Genomic DNA, 16239 nt, shown 5'->3' with positions numbered 1-16239 from the left:
GCGCAACATTTCACCAGCAACTGTCAGACCCGATACTACCCCTTCCACCCACCCATACAAGCATATGGCCGCACTGCAAGCCTTCCCATCCACACAGAGTCCACAAGATACCATGCGTCCACAGTCAGCAGCGCTGCCTGGAAAGCGCAAATTCCACAGCGACGATACCAATCCCCCCTCCTCGAAAAAGAAGCGAACCGGTACCGGCCGACTAGAAGGACGCTCATCCCACAATATCCAGTCACAAACACAAACTTTCCTACCTTCGTCATTAACAAACCCACAAAATGCAAGCCCCTTCGCTCAGATCTTCAACCCCGTCCTCGAGAGAATCGTCCCCAAATACGAAGTCAAAGCCATGAGTGTCATCCCCTCCACGAGCATATACAAGCACGTCGACAAGGCCCTCCAGCACCTCGGCCGGTTCAGCGCCTGGGACGACACAGTCCTTCCCGGCGTGGTGCTTCTTTGCGCCAAGTCGACCACCTCCAACAAGCTTATCTCCATTGCGGAACTGATCAGGAGGCGAATTGGCGAGTCAGAGCAAAAGTGGTACCAGTACAACATCCTGAGCGAGACGGTGGTGTACGACGACCCTCGGATGCAGAAGGCAGCCGACGATTTCCCCTCGATAGTGGAGGAGACACACATGGATGTGGAGGGCGAGGGAAACTGTCACCAGGGCAATGCTGAGGGTGGTGCTGCGGAGGAGGTGTATTTTGAATCAATGAGACCCATCATTCATGAGCAGGCTGTCGACCCGGCCAAACCAAAATACAAGGCGCATATGACGGTTCTCTTATCGAGGGTTCCATTGGAGGAGCTCAGGGTCTTGGCAAACGTGGGCGCTCAAACAAATGAGCAAACTATCGATGATATCCGGCACAGGAAGGATGGTATGGCTCGTTAGGAGGTTAGGAGGTCACTTTGGGCGAAGCATAAATCGGTCTATGTGGGATCGAGTGTTCATGGCGAGGCGTCAACGGCACGGTCCTTTGAGAGTCACGGCGTTTGGCAATATTTTATGATACCCGGCATTATTTCGCGGGCAGAAGGGTCTGCCACTACAGGATCTGGACTTTTTTCTTTCTTTTTCTTTTCCCTCTTAGAAGACAAGGGTTGCATGTATGACTTCTGTAGAATGGGCAGCAACAGTGCGAGAACCAACCTCAGGTTACTGGAGCTGTGAATATTATTCCCATTGGCCTCATGAAATTGTGGCCTCTTACGAAGCTCCAACTATATCAATTGAAACGTTGATAGAAAAAAAAATGCGCCGCGTCTCTCATATACAATCTAAACCAAGACACCCAACTACCATGCAGCCAATGCAATGCTATACAATGCCATGCGAATACTAGTCCAAATTCACGCAACAGGCCCCAGTAAGATATCATTCCGTTGTTGTTACACCGATCCCAAGCCACAAGAGCGAATGCCAGTACGGCCCGAGCCTTCTTCTCAACACCATTGTTCCCTCCCCTCACCCCCCACAATTCCCTCCCTTTACTCTCCATCCCAAAAAGACCACCTCTTCCAACTCAAGGCTTCTCCCCCTCCTGATGCGAGTACGTGATCCTCAACACAAAGTTGACCACCACCGCCAGCAGCAGAATAATCGCCAAAAAAGTGGGGCCAAACCTGTCGTCGAACCCGGCCTGCCCCCTCATCCGTATAGACTTTGCTCGCCAGTGGTACGTTATCAGGGCATAAATCATGGTCGCCATCGCCACGCCGGTGAACAAGAAGGCGGAGATGAAGGCGGGGCGGTCGCCAAAGTTGAGCATGCCGATGGCGAGGGCGCCAAGGATGACGGTGAAGTTGAGCCATGAGAGGAAGGTGCGCTCGTTGGCGAAGAAGACTTTTGGCTCGACGCGGGTGGGGAGGGCGATGCGCTTGCCTAGGGCGAGAAGTTAGATTTTGAGAATTGGTAGCGGTGAAATAGAGAGAGAGACAAACCTGGGGCGGTTTGGAGGAGTGGTTGGCTGGACATGGTGACGGTGGTGTGTGTATAATTATCCGTTCGGACGGTGGGTGGTATATAGATAGGAACTCGATTATCTAAAGAGATGTTTTGGCGATACCGTTGAGATTGAGCCGGTTGGTATGGTGGTGCTGTTTTGACTGGAAAAAGCTGTTGCGCCGCAGTGCAAGTGCTCCAGATGGTGCCAGTTGGGGGCGCAGAGGTTGAAGCTTCAATATTGATCAATGAGACACAACGTCAGAGGGTCCCCGCAGCGCTTGCAGCCGAAACACGAATGCACGTGGGTCTGGTCCCTGGTTTTGAGTGGTTGGTGTTGAAGGGCTCACGTGATGAGCTTCGTTGCCGCGCAGCGCCCAGACCATCTGGACTCTCCAAACTAAAGGCGAGGCTGAAAAGTTGATGCTGCTCTCCAAAAGTGGTGGGGATCATGGAGCTGTGGCTAGCCTCTTACAGAGCTGTTGAGAGCCTTGAGTATAACGGACGAGTTCTTCAAATAAAAATCTAGAAAGTTAACATCTAATTTTACGCTACACCTGCTGCTTACCTGCTATTATATAAGTAGAGATTATAGCTTTTCGACTGCATTTTCGTAACTTTAACTATATACTATACACCTAACTAGTTTTTATTTAAATATTTAAAAATATAATTACTTACTTATTTATTATGCACTTTTAATTTTTAATTACAAGATGATTTTTATACATAAAATTATATACAAATATTATTTACAACTGCACAAAATATAGTAGTAGTAATTACGCGCGATATCATAGCAGTAACATAAATAAAATAAAGTTATTTGTAAATAATATATAGATTTAAGCAGGTAATATATAGCTTTAGCTTTATCTACCTTTAATAAGTAATTTATTTAGCTTTAGTAAATAGTCTATAGATACTTAACTACAGCTTGAGCAAGTAGGCACGGCTTTTTTCCTAATACCAACTCTCTGGATTTTTATTCAGAGAATTTGCCTTCTTGTTCGTATATTTAAGCGCCTTTGGTAGCAAGCCTCAATAGAGCTAGAGTGTTTGGGTTGAGATGTCATCAAACAATGGCGCTTACGCAAGCTGTAAATATTACTACAAGATACTATCATTCCTAACATCTCCTTGCATCCTAATCAGCAGTGTGTTTCTTGGTTTGTGTCTAATCCCATTTTTTTGTTGACAGCAGCTTCTGGCCTTTGGGGCTAACACGCAGGCACAACGCACCCTATTCGCTACGGTTCTTGGAGCGCGGGCATCCGAACGAAATCCAAACAAGCAAGCCACTGTCACCGCATCTCCCAAAGCACCACAACAACAGCCCCGCGAAAGGCAATCACCCAAACCATAATAATAAATAGTTCAACAGACAACATGGCTGAGTCTACCTCTGTATGATTACCTATCCCAGGCTTCTTATTTATCCGCGACACGGAATGCCTTAATACTGACCTTATCAACAAATAGCCAATTCCCTTCAAGCGTCTCGAGCAGATTGCTTCCGATGTGCGTCGACCCTCCCGTTTGACTCCTTTCTCGCCCTGAACATTTGATTCACGATATTTACCTCCCAACTGCAAAACCACCCCAACATTACGACCCCCAAGATGCGATAGCCTTGCGAACGATCAACCCGAACTAACCAAAACCCAATGCGATAAACAGGCCTGCAACAGCGTTCTCGAGAACGTCGAGTTTTACGAGCACCCCAAGACCGCAGGATGGAATGAGACCATTATCGTACGTACCAACTACCTACCAACCAACCTCGGTTTTACTTTATCAACATGGCTAACATGCCGCCAAACAGCAAAAAGTCCTCAAGGCGCTAATGTCCGAGGCCACCCCCGCCGGCGCCTCATCCCCCCAGTACAAGTTTGCCATCAACAGCACCATCGTCCAGCACGTCGTCCCCACCTCCCAGCTCAACAAGCCGACAAGTACAGGCACCACCGACGCCGAGGCTGCTGCCGCGACGAAGAAGCAGGCTGGCCGCCGGGGCATGCACAGCGCGACGGGCGGTTACTGGAACGAGAAGACGGATGGAATGTGGAGCTACAAGTGGGATGGCGATGCCAAGGGGCTGGATGTGGTGTTGATGCTTATCTGGATTGCCGTTTAGGGAGTCATGGACCTGGAGAAGTGAGCAGAATCCGGGGGGTGGGTGTTGGGTTGGTGTGTTGAAACAAGATCAAGATACTACTTGTCATGCTTAAAAAGCGAGTTTGGCAGTCATCCTTCGTTTTGTTTTGTGAGGGGGGGAGGGGTGCTATTCAGGCCACGGTACTTCTTATTTGATGGTTTTCTTTACATGTTGCACCAATCGGTGCGTGGTGTGACAGTCACGCTGTGGATAAGATAAAGATTGAGGGCTAAAAAGAAAACAGAGGCGCTTTCGACTATCTTTTTGAGGCCTTTTGACTATTATAAAGGCCTATGCACGATCTTTTGAGCCCTTTCTACTATTTTCAAAGACTATAATGAATACTCAACACCTATGTCGTTATCTTTAAAATCATATGGACCTTTAAGGGCCTGCTAATCGTCTTTTAAGGCCTTCCTCCAACCTAGCAATCTCAGTTTCTTTATCCACAACGTGGTGTCACAATCGAGGAGGGAGTGTAGACAGTCGGTCTGAATACACTCGGTTTTGTGGCCTCTGGTCTATTGAGGTTGATATGTAATTACACTTTGGACGGGTTTTCAGCTGTCACAGGTATCACTTCTTTGTCACCTTTTTGCTCGAATGAGACTATTGCGAAGTGATATGCGGAGACTATTGACCCAAAGATCTTCAGGAAATGACGCCTGGCATACGTAAGGCTATCGGGATTATCTTCGAAGAGGGGTAGTTTATCTATCCCATTATGACATTATGCATACAAACGCTTGCATTCCTGAGGTTTAAATTCGACACAAGAACTTTGGCTTGATCCCGAGTAGTCGTATTTTCATTGAAGTGCTCTCTTCAAAAATTATTAACTGTTGTCACATGAGGATACCGGAGACAACAGGCCGGGTCCAGTCCGGGGCAGGATGGCCAAGCTGTCAGCCGTAGAGGTACAGGGGCGGCACGGTCAATCATGGCAGATCTCTTGTCTCCGGTGATGTCTTTTGCCACCGGGAGTTTTCACATACAGTTCGAACTGCTGCCATTGAATGTCACAGCAGCTGAAAACAGTTACCAAATATCTCAGTTGTGGTCTGATTGTAGATCCTTGGGGGTTGCTCTTGCAGTCGCTGACGTTTACTGATCTCTTGTTGCATTGGATGCCACCTTGACCGTTTGCTCACGTGTAAATCGTCATAGACCTCCTGGGATATGGACAGGATGTAGTGGATGCTCCAGCAGGCTGGGTGTTGGGATCAAGAAGGCGGAAACAGAGTGATTCGATATTTTTTTGAGTTTACCCCTTATCCCAAGTGCTTGGAACATGACGATTTCAAAACTGCCAGATTTTGGAGATGCTGCTAACCTACGGAGATCCCCGCCTTTGAAGTTCCAAGAATTACACTTACAAGCTGAAGGTGCTGCTTGATCTGTAGCAGTCTGAAATTGTGAGCGCAATGCAACAGTACAGAACCCGAGAGCTGACAACGGAAGTGGCGAGGTGCCAGGCCCGGTGACCGTCGGTCGATTTACCAACGGCCGCGTTTATCTGGGCCAAGAATTGGCGACGTTGACACGCAGTAGGATACATCGTCGCTTCTGCAGAGAGAATGATCCAGACGAGCCCATCCCCACACAATCCCATATCGACTTCATGACCACCCCTGCCAGTCTCGAACCGTCAGCCAAACCCCTTCACACCACCCAAGAGCCGCCCACTGGCTGCTGTTCTGTCTAGATTCTGGGCGTTTGGGGTATTGTTACAACTTATCATTGCCTCTTTGATCGACCGATGTTGACATTCAATGCGCGAGCCAAAACAGGATTCCAGTGAAAGCTACCGCGGCACCCATTGGCCGGAGCACAGAGGTGCATAACTCTGTCGTTCGAGGCCTGTCTTGGGTTGTACAATTGACGCTGGGCTGCCTACTGGTTGCAGCGCACGGCGTCGGCGGCAGGTCGTGCATGTTGGGCAAAGCATGCCCCGGCTTTCGAAGATCGAGAGGAATCCACATTTCGTCTTGTTCTCCAGCAGGGCCGGGCTGGTGACCACCGGAAACCGGGCCTGGGAGGCCAGGGACAGGCCTACACTACAGCCAGCTAATCAGGCGGTGCCGATCAGTCCCCTCCCTCCGAATCCTTTTTATTCGTCCGTCTCAACACTGAAGCCCTAGATTTTTTCGTCTTTGACGGTTACACTCACCTCCCTCACCAGATCTTCTCCAACATTCCCCGTCCTACCGCTGACTGGTGTTATACTTGTCATCGTTGATTTTTTCGGCATTCCGCCCCTCTCTTGAGGACCGTACCAGACACACGGCAACTCCCTGGCCCCTCCCTCTGCTCACCTTATATCCGGCCCTCCACCACTACAAAGACGTTTTGCCCCCCTCTCCTTTGAACAAGACGGCATATTAATAACCTTGTGTTATCCCTCCAACTCATGAGCTTGCTATTGAGGGGGTTTTCGGATTCATTTCGTGAGACTTTCGGCTTTGGCACTTGAAATCTCAACTACGCAACCACTCAGCATCGATACCCGACATTGCTCGATATACACAATAAGAGCCCGATCTATAAACAGACACCATCAGGGTCTAGTCCAAAGATATTCAACACCCACAGCAACCATCATATCATCGCCTATCGTCCGATTGCCCTAACATCTGATATACGGCATATCTCCCGAATTCAAGGGCGAACACTTATCAACCTTCACTTTTCACCCACACGCCCAATCAGGTTTTACCTATCCACCGCCAACATGCTTACTATGCTGGAGCAGGTCCCCTCTCCCTATACCAGGGAGGAGCATTGGTTAAACGAGCAAAGCCTCGTAAGGAACGGAGACAACAAGCGTGCTCCGCGAAGGTCACACACTCACCACGACTACTGCATTCCTCAACCACCAGTCTTCACACTCCAGACCATCCACTCCCCTCCGCCATCGCCCGGGTTCTCACAGGACTCTTGTCAATCCTCCACAGTAACCAGCCCGTCAGAGGAACACAACAGGCAGCTTCAGCTACAGCAACAACCGCCCCGTCCTGTCGCTGCACCCCGCCGACCTCCCCTCGGGCCCCCTCGCCGTTCCTATTCCGTCACAGATAAGGAACCGCTCCCCCACCACCACCGCCCTGGCGGCCGCCTCCAGCTCATGGACCTCCCCCCAGAGATCCATTACGCCATCTTTGACTTTCTCGACCCAATCGACAGCACCTGCCTTGGGTTGACCAACTCCAACCTCTACTCCATCCACCGCCGGCTCCACGGCACCGTCCCGCTGGCTGTTCACCGCGCCGGGCCCAACGAGCTAGAATGGGCTTGGCACTTGGCCGGGCAGCATGTCGCGGCCAAGCCATCACTTTTGACCCAGAAGAACGAGCCAGGGCCAAAGGAGGGGTTGGGTCCCGAGGAGAGGAAGGCGTTGATATGTCTCAGGGTCAGAGGGCAGGCACTTTGCAGGAAGTGTGTGGTGAGTAGGTGTCAGTTGCAGACGCACATCAAGGATTGGATGGGGGAGAAGTATGAGTATTGTGATATCACGCAGAAGTTTGGGCCGAAGGCGGAGGAGGGGGCCAGGAAGAAATGTGAAAGGTCTAGTCCGAGGCACAGCAATTGGTGTGCCAGGCATGGGAAGAAGAAGGGTGCTGCTGTGAAGAAGCAGCAGCAGGAGGCGACGGGGCAGATACATGGGACGGTATAAGCATAAGCATGGTATTTGCGAGAGTTTTTGGGTTCCATAGTATATGATGGGTGTTTTGGTCCTGATAGCTTCTGGGGCGGTTCGGTTATGAGAATTGGGCTCTAATGAGAGTGTGGAGGTAGGTGATGATAATGAATTCTATAGTTTTTTTACAACAATGCATGAATCGAAGGCATTCGCATCTATATTACTAGTGTTCTATCCATCATTTGCACATCGTGTTCCCTCAATCTCGAGTCGTGCTCATTTTCCCATGTCGAGCTCACCTTTCGATACTATTATCGCCCATCTGCCCGAAAGCACATACCAAGCCTATGACGTGACCTCAACGGCCACTCCCCCGCCACTGACGAGGTTTGTGGCTCGTTGCGCAGCCAAAACCGGAAAAGGGAGACGTTTTGTGTGGATCTGCGGCTAGTAGCTCGTGCGCGGTGATAAGGTAATCTTGGCTGTTATCAGTGTTATCAATCGCACTTACACCTCAAATTCATCCTCAATATAAAGTCTTGGTTTGAGCTTGGGCGACATGCATCTAAGTGTTCTGCAGTTGGTGTACTCGTCAGAATGTCTTGTCAAAAAGAGCCGGTATAGGTGAGATACAATGGCTTGATTGGGATTTGGGAGGGCAAGATTCAGTGTTGGGAATGACAGCTGGAAGCTGACTGGAAGTTGGAGAGAGCATTCAGAGGAGAGTATTGGTCAATGTGACACCCAAGGAAAGCTTTCGGGGTGTTACATGATTTCGTGGTTCCAGTTTTTGGGTCTCGGCTTTCTTACCTCCTTATACAATGGATCTGGGCATCCCGCACCTCACATCAGCATTGTCTCTGTTTTTTATCTATGCATGGGGAACAGACCAGCTGTTGGATGCAGTGAGATTGATGATTACTACCTTGTTCAGTACAGGGCTCGGGTCTTTCCGTTTCGATGTGTAAGGCTGAGAGGGGGAGATGACCCGAATTTCGGCCAATACCGACTCAGAGTTGACGGCCATGCCGTGTTGGCTCAGTCAGGAGGCTAATTATGAGGGTTAAAAGCCCACTCAATATGCCGATTTATGAGAATATATAGGCTTGGTTGCCTGTTTCTTGACTTTTTTGTTCTGATTTTTCTTGATACATCAATTGAACAACAACTTACCAACCCAGGGTTTCCTACACCCTCATTCAAGTCAGTTGGTCGTAGTCATGGCAAACAAGCAGGAGATACAAGACACCGAGGAATTACTCAAGAAACGGTCACTCTCTCCACCACATGTAGTTGACAGTAATACACCTATTATCCCCTCTGAAGAAGACGCACCCGAGCCATCTTCTCTTGCGCCCTCCAACGCCACCAACCCCTCAGACATCCTGAAAGCCCTCACCCTCCACAACTCCCTCCGCCGCTCTAGAAACATTCCCCCTCTTACCTACGACAAATTCCTCGAAGACTCCGCCCGTCAATGGGCAGAACACCTAACCAAAAACATCGGCAAACTCCAGCATGCAGCCGACACTACTCAAGGAGAGAACATTTACTGGGTGAGCGACGGTGGAATCGAGAAAGAACCATGTGCGAATGCGGCGAGGAGCTGGCTGAACGAAGGGCGATGGTATAGGGGGCAGAAAGTGGGGGATCCGGCGGAGGGGGTGACTGGGCATTATACTCAGTGTATGTGGCCGAGGACAAGAAGGGTTGGGATTGCAGCTGTGGAGGGTGTGAGTGGGAATGGAAAGAGAGGAGTTTATCTTGTTGCTAGGTATGAGCCAGGAGGAAATTCTGTAGGGGAGAGGTCATATTAGGTGAGACTCTGAGTTTGGCTGGTGTTCATTTATCCGTGTCTCTAGGTGGAGGCTGTTCAGACTTTAGAGATGGCACTCAGATAGATGCTCCTATCTTTCTACTGAAAGAAATGAGATGAAGTTTATGAGGAAATCGAGATTCAAAACCGAATGAAAAGTTCTCTTCACATTCATCACTACCTTATGCAAAGAGTATGAAACTCGATGGTGTTGATGAAGAAGAGTCTTGAATCGTCAACCAATCAAAGCGCTGAGCTTCTACAGGTGTCAAACAAAACAAGCCGGGGCACAGACCAGGTAATGACGTGACGGCACTGCAAGCAGCTGCTGCAGTCGCGGGAATGGGGCAGGGATTGCGAAGCAGCCCCCTGACGTTTGAAGCATCCAAAGGAAATTTGTTCAAGAAATTCCCCTTGTCGGGACTCGACAGGACAGCTTGCCCCTCGGACGCGTTCGCATTGTTATAGTACATAGAGAGGAAGAGCACACACATCACGCTGATTGGCATCTTCCATCCAAAGGTGTGTATCCGTACGGATAGGTTCATCGAATCCAATCCAATCGTGTCCCAGATTTCCCGGTTTTCGCTCTAAATCCTTAGTGGTGAGTGCCACCAACCCCAAGATCTGACGTCTTTGGCCTTTGTCGCATCTGCATGTGAAGTGTCGCCCTGGCTTCTTCATTTTATCACTCCTCCATATAAGCGCGTCACAGCTGTGGTTGCCCTGAAGAACTCAACAAAATATCAAGCTGCATCCGCTAACCTGCACCAATCCCTGGCAGAATCCACGGTCCCCGCTCATCTCGACCTTGACGGTTTCGCTACAGGCATCGTCCCTCCCGCGAAGCACAAAGTTGCGCTGAAGGCCCCACAAAACCCAGCGCTTTCCCCATCGTGCCCGGTCTTTCTTTTGCAGGCGCGGTCCCGGTTACGGTTCCTTCGCCTTCTCTTAGTACCTACCGGACAAACACCAAACTACCAATCCACCATGTCGTCTCCAAGCTCAGTGTCGCAGAGCGCCGGGAAGAGAAAGCGCAACAACACAGCCGGCGCCATGAACATCCAGCAAGGACAGGTTGCCCAGCCCGAGTCCCGGGACGTTTCGGCCGAGGAGGGCGACACCACAGCCCCCGAATCCGCCCGAGCTGCCAGTGCGGCCACCGCCGGACACCCGCCCAGCAAACGCCTGCGTGGGAACCCGGACTCGGCCTCCGCACCGACAACAACAGACGCCCAGGCGGTTGACCCCGGCGAGCCTAGCGACACCACCGAAGCGAGCGCCGACATTGCTGAGCGTGTTACTCGCAAGGGAACCCGGAAGAGCGTTGTGTCAAAGGAGGTCAGCAATGGAAGCACCCCTTCATTCGACAAGCCGGACGAGTCCATGGCCCCTCCTCCAATTGGCACCCTCACCCATCCCGTGGGTTACAGAACAAACGATCCCCCCACAGGCCGGCCGGTAAGAGTATATGCTGACGGTGTCTTTGACTTGTTCCATCTCGGGTAAGCTCTTTCTATTTCTAGCTTGGAACCTAAGGGCCAATTGCTAACCTGAGTACTCCCTCAGTCACATGCGCCAGCTCGAGCAAGCAAAGAAGGCTTTCCCCGAGGTATACTTGATTGTGGGCGTTACTGGCGATGAGGACACCCACCGACGCAAGGGTCTGACAGTTCTCTCTGGCAAGGAGCGGGCGGAGACGGTCAGACATTGCAAGTGGGTGGACGAGGTGGTCGAAAGCTGTCCTTGGATCGTCACTCCCGAGTTCCTTGAGAAGCACAAGATTGACTATGTTGCTCACGACGACATTCCATATGGCGCCGATGAGGGTGATGACATCTACGCCCCAATCAAGGCGGCAGGCAAGTTCTTGGTGACGCAACGAACGGAGGGTGTGAGCACCACGGGTATTATCACCAAGTAAACAGCCGAGAATTTCTCAGAAGTCAAGAGTGGAAGCTAATCTCATGCCCAAACAGAATCGTCCGTGATTACGAGAAATACATTGCCCGCCAACTCAAGCGTGGAACTACCCGCCAAGAGCTCAACGTCAGTTGGCTCAAGAAGAACGAGCTTGAACTGAAGCGCCATGTCCAGGATCTGCGTGACAATATCCGCAGTAACTGGGCCACGACGGGACAGGAGCTCAGCAGGGAGTTGCGTCAGTTCTGGCCGTCTAGTCGTCCCCAGAGCCCAGCAAGATACGGACCCATGGCGAACAATGGTAACGACACGCCCAGTAGCCCATCCGGTCCTCCGTCGTTCACGGGGTACTTTAGCGGCCCGAGGAGTCCCGGTGCCACTACTACTGCTGGAGAACGGGCTACCAGCAATGTAAACGACTTTGTGACTGGTTATACTCTTGGTTTGATCGGTGGTGTGAGGTCTTGGGTACATACATCTCTCGCTCTTTACCGCTTTTCTGACGCACTGCTAACCTGCATGGTTTAGATGACCAACAAGAACCGGAGAAGTCAATCCCAGGACGATGGCAGTCAGCAAGTCAGTGACGATGAGTCTGAAGAGGGGGAGAGCAGCAATACGAAAGAGAGCACTGAGAGAAGACGGTCTTCAGGGCAGAATCAGCAACTGAGATCCGGCGGCAGCAGCAGCAACTAAAAGAGGCATGGGTTTTTCCAGATCATGGGATATTTTATGTTTTTACGTTTGGTTAGACGATGATTCGGACGGGAGGCGCTGCACAATGGTCAAGTCGAATTGGGGGGGAGGGGGAAAGGAAGTAATCAAAAAAGATACACGGACTTTCATGTGTTTGTGGGAATGCTCTTTCTTTGCAGCATGGTTTCTCTCTCTTTTTTGGCCTGGTCGTCTTTTTTTTTTCTTAGACGGGTAGGCATGTACTCTTACTTAAAAGTGGTCTTTGATTTTTGATAATCAGATCATGATAACTTTTTTTTAAAAAAATTTTAATGAAGAGTAGCTGGGTTTGGGATGGTGGAGGGTGGTGGGAGTTGAGTTATCGTGATCTAAAAATGGGAATCAACAACACGGGCACAACGTTAACTAGCTGGCAATTGACTCTGTAGGGAAGCGGGTCGTGAGGAGATACGTGTGCTCTTCTCCGTTAATGAATATAGGGTTTTGTGTCAAGGTCTCATAGAGAGAGCAACTATGTTGACAGGCTCATTTACCTAAGATAGTCTGCGCTCCAAGTCGAGAGATGCGGCTCAGCCTGGGTGGTTACTTTGGTGTTGTTTCTGCCTTATAATGTGTCAGGCTTCGGTTCAATAGAGAGAGAGTTGGACTAACAAAGGTCTTGTTGTGCTTGAACAAAGCGGGATGGTTAAGGTAGCCCCTGAACCCCTGAGTGTGTTTGTGTCCGTGCGCGCTGTTGGATGCTCTGAAACAAGAGACTCATCAAGTTCCAATGATGAAATCAAAACCGAGACTTGACATACTTTGCTTTACTTGGGTTATTATGGTTAGCTGGAGATGATGGGGGAAGTATAGATTGTTGTTGCTTTGCCTGTGAGACGAGGGAGGGGTTTCCACCAGGGAGATTAGTCTGTGTTCGTCACGAAACTGGTAAAGAAAAGGGGTTGTGTGGCTTGTGTTGATGGAATACTGGTCTTTCATGCTTCACTCTTAGCTTGTGTGGGTAGTTATTATTCGAGGTAGGCACTATGTCAAAGGTGAGGTAGTTCTCATTTCACTCAGCTAGCTTTCTACCTTACCATCGCTCGAGAATACATTCTGCCCCCCCCCCCTCCCCCGGTATTTGAAGAAGTCTAAACGAAAATGTACATAGCTGATAATTTTAGGTATTCTACCTGACTGCTGGTACGTGACCCAATTGCTAGTGGTGATCCGAATGTTATTTAGAGACGATGTAACAAGTAAAAAGGTAATCGACTCAGTCAGTCAAACCACCCCCCAAAACATCCCTCTTCTTCCCCCCCCTACCCACTTACGTACCCCCACACCAAAACAACCCACGTAACATAACCAACCCCGTCCCACCTTTCCGATATATACACCCTGACGTACCGTCGTGGAGAAGAAAACGACAAAAGTTGGGGGTTTCCTCCAGCACTGGTGGAGGAGCAGTGGCTGCTTACCTGCCACACAATCAAGCCTCACGATAATCTTCTGTAATTGAGTACCATAAGTACTTCCCCCGTGCAGCATGGCCCAGAAATCAAGACATCAAGTGTCAGCTTCATACCTCTGACACTTTCGACAAGAAAAGGTCGCATAGTTCGGCCTTCCATCTCGGTCGATGAAAAGGGGAAGAGAGTCCAGTGAGAAGAAAGGGGATGAAATAGGAGTGTGCAAAAACAAAGCTCGAATATGCAAAGTCGTTGTCGGACCATGGCCCTCAGGCAAGGGCTGGGTTAGCTCTGTTTGACGATGTGGTTGGACAATGATTTGTATACTCATCACCATCCCCCCTGGAGACCAGCATGTGATCGACTGACCGACCCAGTTGACAAGGTAATTCTGTGTTCAATGCCAGCAATTTAATATGTGCATGACGGATAACCTTCCCCAACACAGGAAGCCGCCGGATGATACAGACCTCGTGGTAAGAGGACGACCTCCCCGCGCGGCCACGGTATTGGTGATGTTGTCATCCCGGTAGTAGCTTTACCACGGTCTGTCTTTTGCTACCAGGCTGGCCTCGGTCGGAGCACCTGCGTATGCATATCAAGATAAAGCTCGGTAATACCCGCCGACCGTGCAGTCAAAATAAATAGGCCGAGCCGTTCTGGCCCAGGAGCAACTTTGCCCCCCCTTTCCATGACTAGATGGCTGGTGACAATAGGAGCGAAGCTAGCTGGTACACTCCCGAGCTCGTAAAGACACCGACATGATTGGCTGATCTTCTGTAATGAAAGGTCGCAATAATATCGGCCATGTCGTAACGCTGCTTTGGCCCAGATCCCAAGGCTCCCTGATTTACTCGTAAACCACACGAGTAACACCAGCCCTAGAGATAAGGCATACTGTTGATCGAGCGACGATCTCTGCCAGGAGACTCACCGGAGCGCCACCGACGCCAGGTCGAGGCCCATGTGAGCTTGACAGCAAGACCTGCCGCATGCCTGGCCTCTGGTGGGAGGGTACAACTTGCAGCACAACTGTATCAGCTAGGTAGTACGTATGGATATAGTGGCGAGGACAAATCTGGGTTGGGGTCTGCAGTCAGCCTCAGGCACCCACTTGCTCTGTCAAAACACTATCTCATCCATATCCATACTTCAAAAACGGCCGGCACATTAACCGCGTGGGAGGGATCTGGGGAAATGGGGTTGACGCTTGCCACCCGGCGCTGACCAGCGAGCCTGTCAACAATTGGGGGCCTTGTTTCGAAGTTATCCAGCTAGGAGTCAAACACTCAGTGGACGCGGCACCTGATGCGAGGTCCCCACACGGAGAAAAGGAAGCCAGGCATGTTCTAGGAGAGATGTCTGCTGCGGAAAGACGGATACAAGCCGGCTGTTACCCCAGAACACCACCGGCAGCGGCCTGCCACATCGACCCGATCAGCCCTATGAGCTTGAAGGACCTTTGAACCTCGGCCTGGCCTTATTCCGGACCACTCGGTGAGTGTGAAAGAGACAATAGGAGTGGCTGTCCCGCGAGCCTACATAAGCGTTCGCGGAGCAAATACACCGGAAGCTCGCAGGCCGGAGCATGGCGACAACTCTGCGGCCGATAATTCGTATTCTTTAGAGTGCGTACGGCTGGCTGAGTGATCTGCGGTGGCAATCTGAGAAATTGTTATTTCCGATGGACATGGAGAGACAATGAATGATGGAGATGCCGGATGGAGAGCTGAAAAACGAGAATAAACCAACAGGTCAAGATGTGGAAGATGCTGTACACATCAGCAGCTCTGAACCTGAAACTGTTTCATGTTGGAAGTACATCGGTACCATAAGTGCCCTCGTGGCAGGTGCTTGTCGCTCCCATTCCCCCTCCTTGACCGAGTGCAATGCGGTTGAGGGGCGCCCTGTGGTATTGGTGGTGAGTAAGCTGGTAGCATCTTTTCTGTAAGGTGCAGCATGCAGCAGAGCAGTTTCGTCTGTCGTGGTGCAACACGAACTAGGCAACATCCTCGACCTGCGCTGAGGCTGTGCGGGGGCTCTTTAAGCCAAGCTGGGGTATGTAGGTACTGATCGGACCGTTTGTTACAGGGTCAGGACTTGATGTGCCCCAGCCCCCAGCCAGCCGGCCTTCCCACGTGGCCAAGCCATCATTCATCAACGTGGTGAATCGGCCGATGGGATTTCGGGAGTCTCGCTTGAGTCCGTCCTCCCGCCCATAACGATATGTTATCATCACTACGCCGCGCCTAGCAACCTTCTTCCCTTCTACGGCCTTCTCTGTCGCCGCCAACGACGGGACGTCCCGGAACCAGCAACTTTGCCTGGTAGAGGAGCAAGAGCCGAGTGCTTGTCCCAGAAGTGTAAGTAGAAACGTTGCTAAATTGGAAGTATTGATGCTGAACATGGCAGCAAGCAAGCGTTGAGGTGAAGCGAGAACTGTGAAGGTCTGGCTAAGGTAGCAAGGGCTGCGGGGTATGCTTCCATAGATAGCAAAGCAGCACCTATTTGCGGGTATTCTATCTCCAGGTCTCCCGCGATCGACCCAGGCACAAACCCCGGGGTTGCGGGTAGAAAACCAAACCTATAAGGCTG

General features: G+C 50.6%; 7 protein-coding genes across 7 annotated transcripts; 6 read left to right on the top strand and 1 right to left on the bottom strand.

Annotated features, from left to right (window-relative positions):
* Positions 1-112: 112 nt before the first annotated feature.
* On the top strand, positions 113-910 carry QC763_402820 (uncharacterized protein; the record flags this gene model as incomplete). Its single annotated transcript, XM_062911908.1, has 1 exon — positions 113-910. One exon carries the CDS (start codon positions 113-115, stop codon positions 908-910), a length of 798 nt encoding a protein of 265 aa, XP_062765544.1.
* Positions 911-1200: 290 nt separating this feature from the next.
* On the bottom strand, positions 1201-2339 carry nrf1 (GTPase regulator Nrf1). The gene is made up of 2 exons (XM_062911907.1): positions 1960-2339; positions 1201-1900 (listed from the first exon to the last, which is right to left on the bottom strand). Exons 1-2 carry the CDS (start codon positions 1991-1993, stop codon positions 1542-1544), a joined length of 393 nt encoding a protein of 130 aa, XP_062765543.1. The 5' UTR covers positions 1994-2339; the 3' UTR covers positions 1201-1541.
* A 701-nt stretch (positions 2340-3040) lies between these two features.
* On the top strand, positions 3041-4116 carry QC763_402800 (uncharacterized protein). Its single transcript, XM_062911906.1, has 4 exons — positions 3041-3367; positions 3443-3481; positions 3641-3715; positions 3786-4116. Exons 1-4 carry the CDS (start codon positions 3350-3352, stop codon positions 4095-4097), a joined length of 444 nt encoding a protein of 147 aa, XP_062765542.1. The 5' UTR covers positions 3041-3349; the 3' UTR covers positions 4098-4116.
* Positions 4117-6849: 2733 nt separating this feature from the next.
* On the top strand, positions 6850-7791 carry QC763_402790 (uncharacterized protein; the record flags this gene model as incomplete). Its single annotated transcript, XM_062911905.1, has 1 exon — positions 6850-7791. The coding sequence occupies one exon, from the start codon at positions 6850-6852 to the stop codon at positions 7789-7791; it is 942 nt and encodes a 313-aa protein (XP_062765541.1).
* Positions 7792-8978: 1187 nt separating this feature from the next.
* On the top strand, positions 8979-9575 carry QC763_402780 (uncharacterized protein; the record flags this gene model as incomplete). Its single annotated transcript, XM_062911904.1, has 1 exon — positions 8979-9575. One exon carries the CDS (start codon positions 8979-8981, stop codon positions 9573-9575), a length of 597 nt encoding a protein of 198 aa, XP_062765540.1.
* A 341-nt stretch (positions 9576-9916) lies between these two features.
* QC763_0063890 (uncharacterized protein) lies at positions 9917-10439 on the top strand (the record flags this gene model as incomplete). Its single annotated transcript, XM_062905892.1, has 3 exons — positions 9917-10026; positions 10148-10178; positions 10359-10439. The coding sequence occupies 3 exons, from the start codon at positions 9917-9919 to the stop codon at positions 10437-10439; spliced, it is 222 nt and encodes a 73-aa protein (XP_062765539.1).
* A 125-nt stretch (positions 10440-10564) lies between these two features.
* Positions 10565-12625, top strand: PCT1 (choline-phosphate cytidylyltransferase; the record flags this gene model as incomplete). The annotated part of the gene is made up of 4 exons (XM_062911903.1): positions 10565-11079; positions 11144-11494; positions 11554-11965; positions 12026-12625. The coding sequence occupies 4 exons, from the start codon at positions 10565-10567 to the stop codon at positions 12191-12193; spliced, it is 1446 nt and encodes a 481-aa protein (XP_062765538.1). The 3' UTR covers positions 12194-12625.
* Between the last annotated feature and the right edge of the window lie 3614 nt (positions 12626-16239).

The sequence above is a fragment of the Podospora pseudopauciseta genome, chromosome 4 (assembly GCF_035222475.1).
Source record: "Podospora pseudopauciseta strain CBS 411.78 chromosome 4, whole genome shotgun sequence".
In the NCBI taxonomy this organism is placed as follows: domain Eukaryota; kingdom Fungi; phylum Ascomycota; class Sordariomycetes; order Sordariales; family Podosporaceae; genus Podospora; species Podospora pseudopauciseta.
This window is presented reverse-complemented; position numbering and strand designations above follow the sequence as displayed.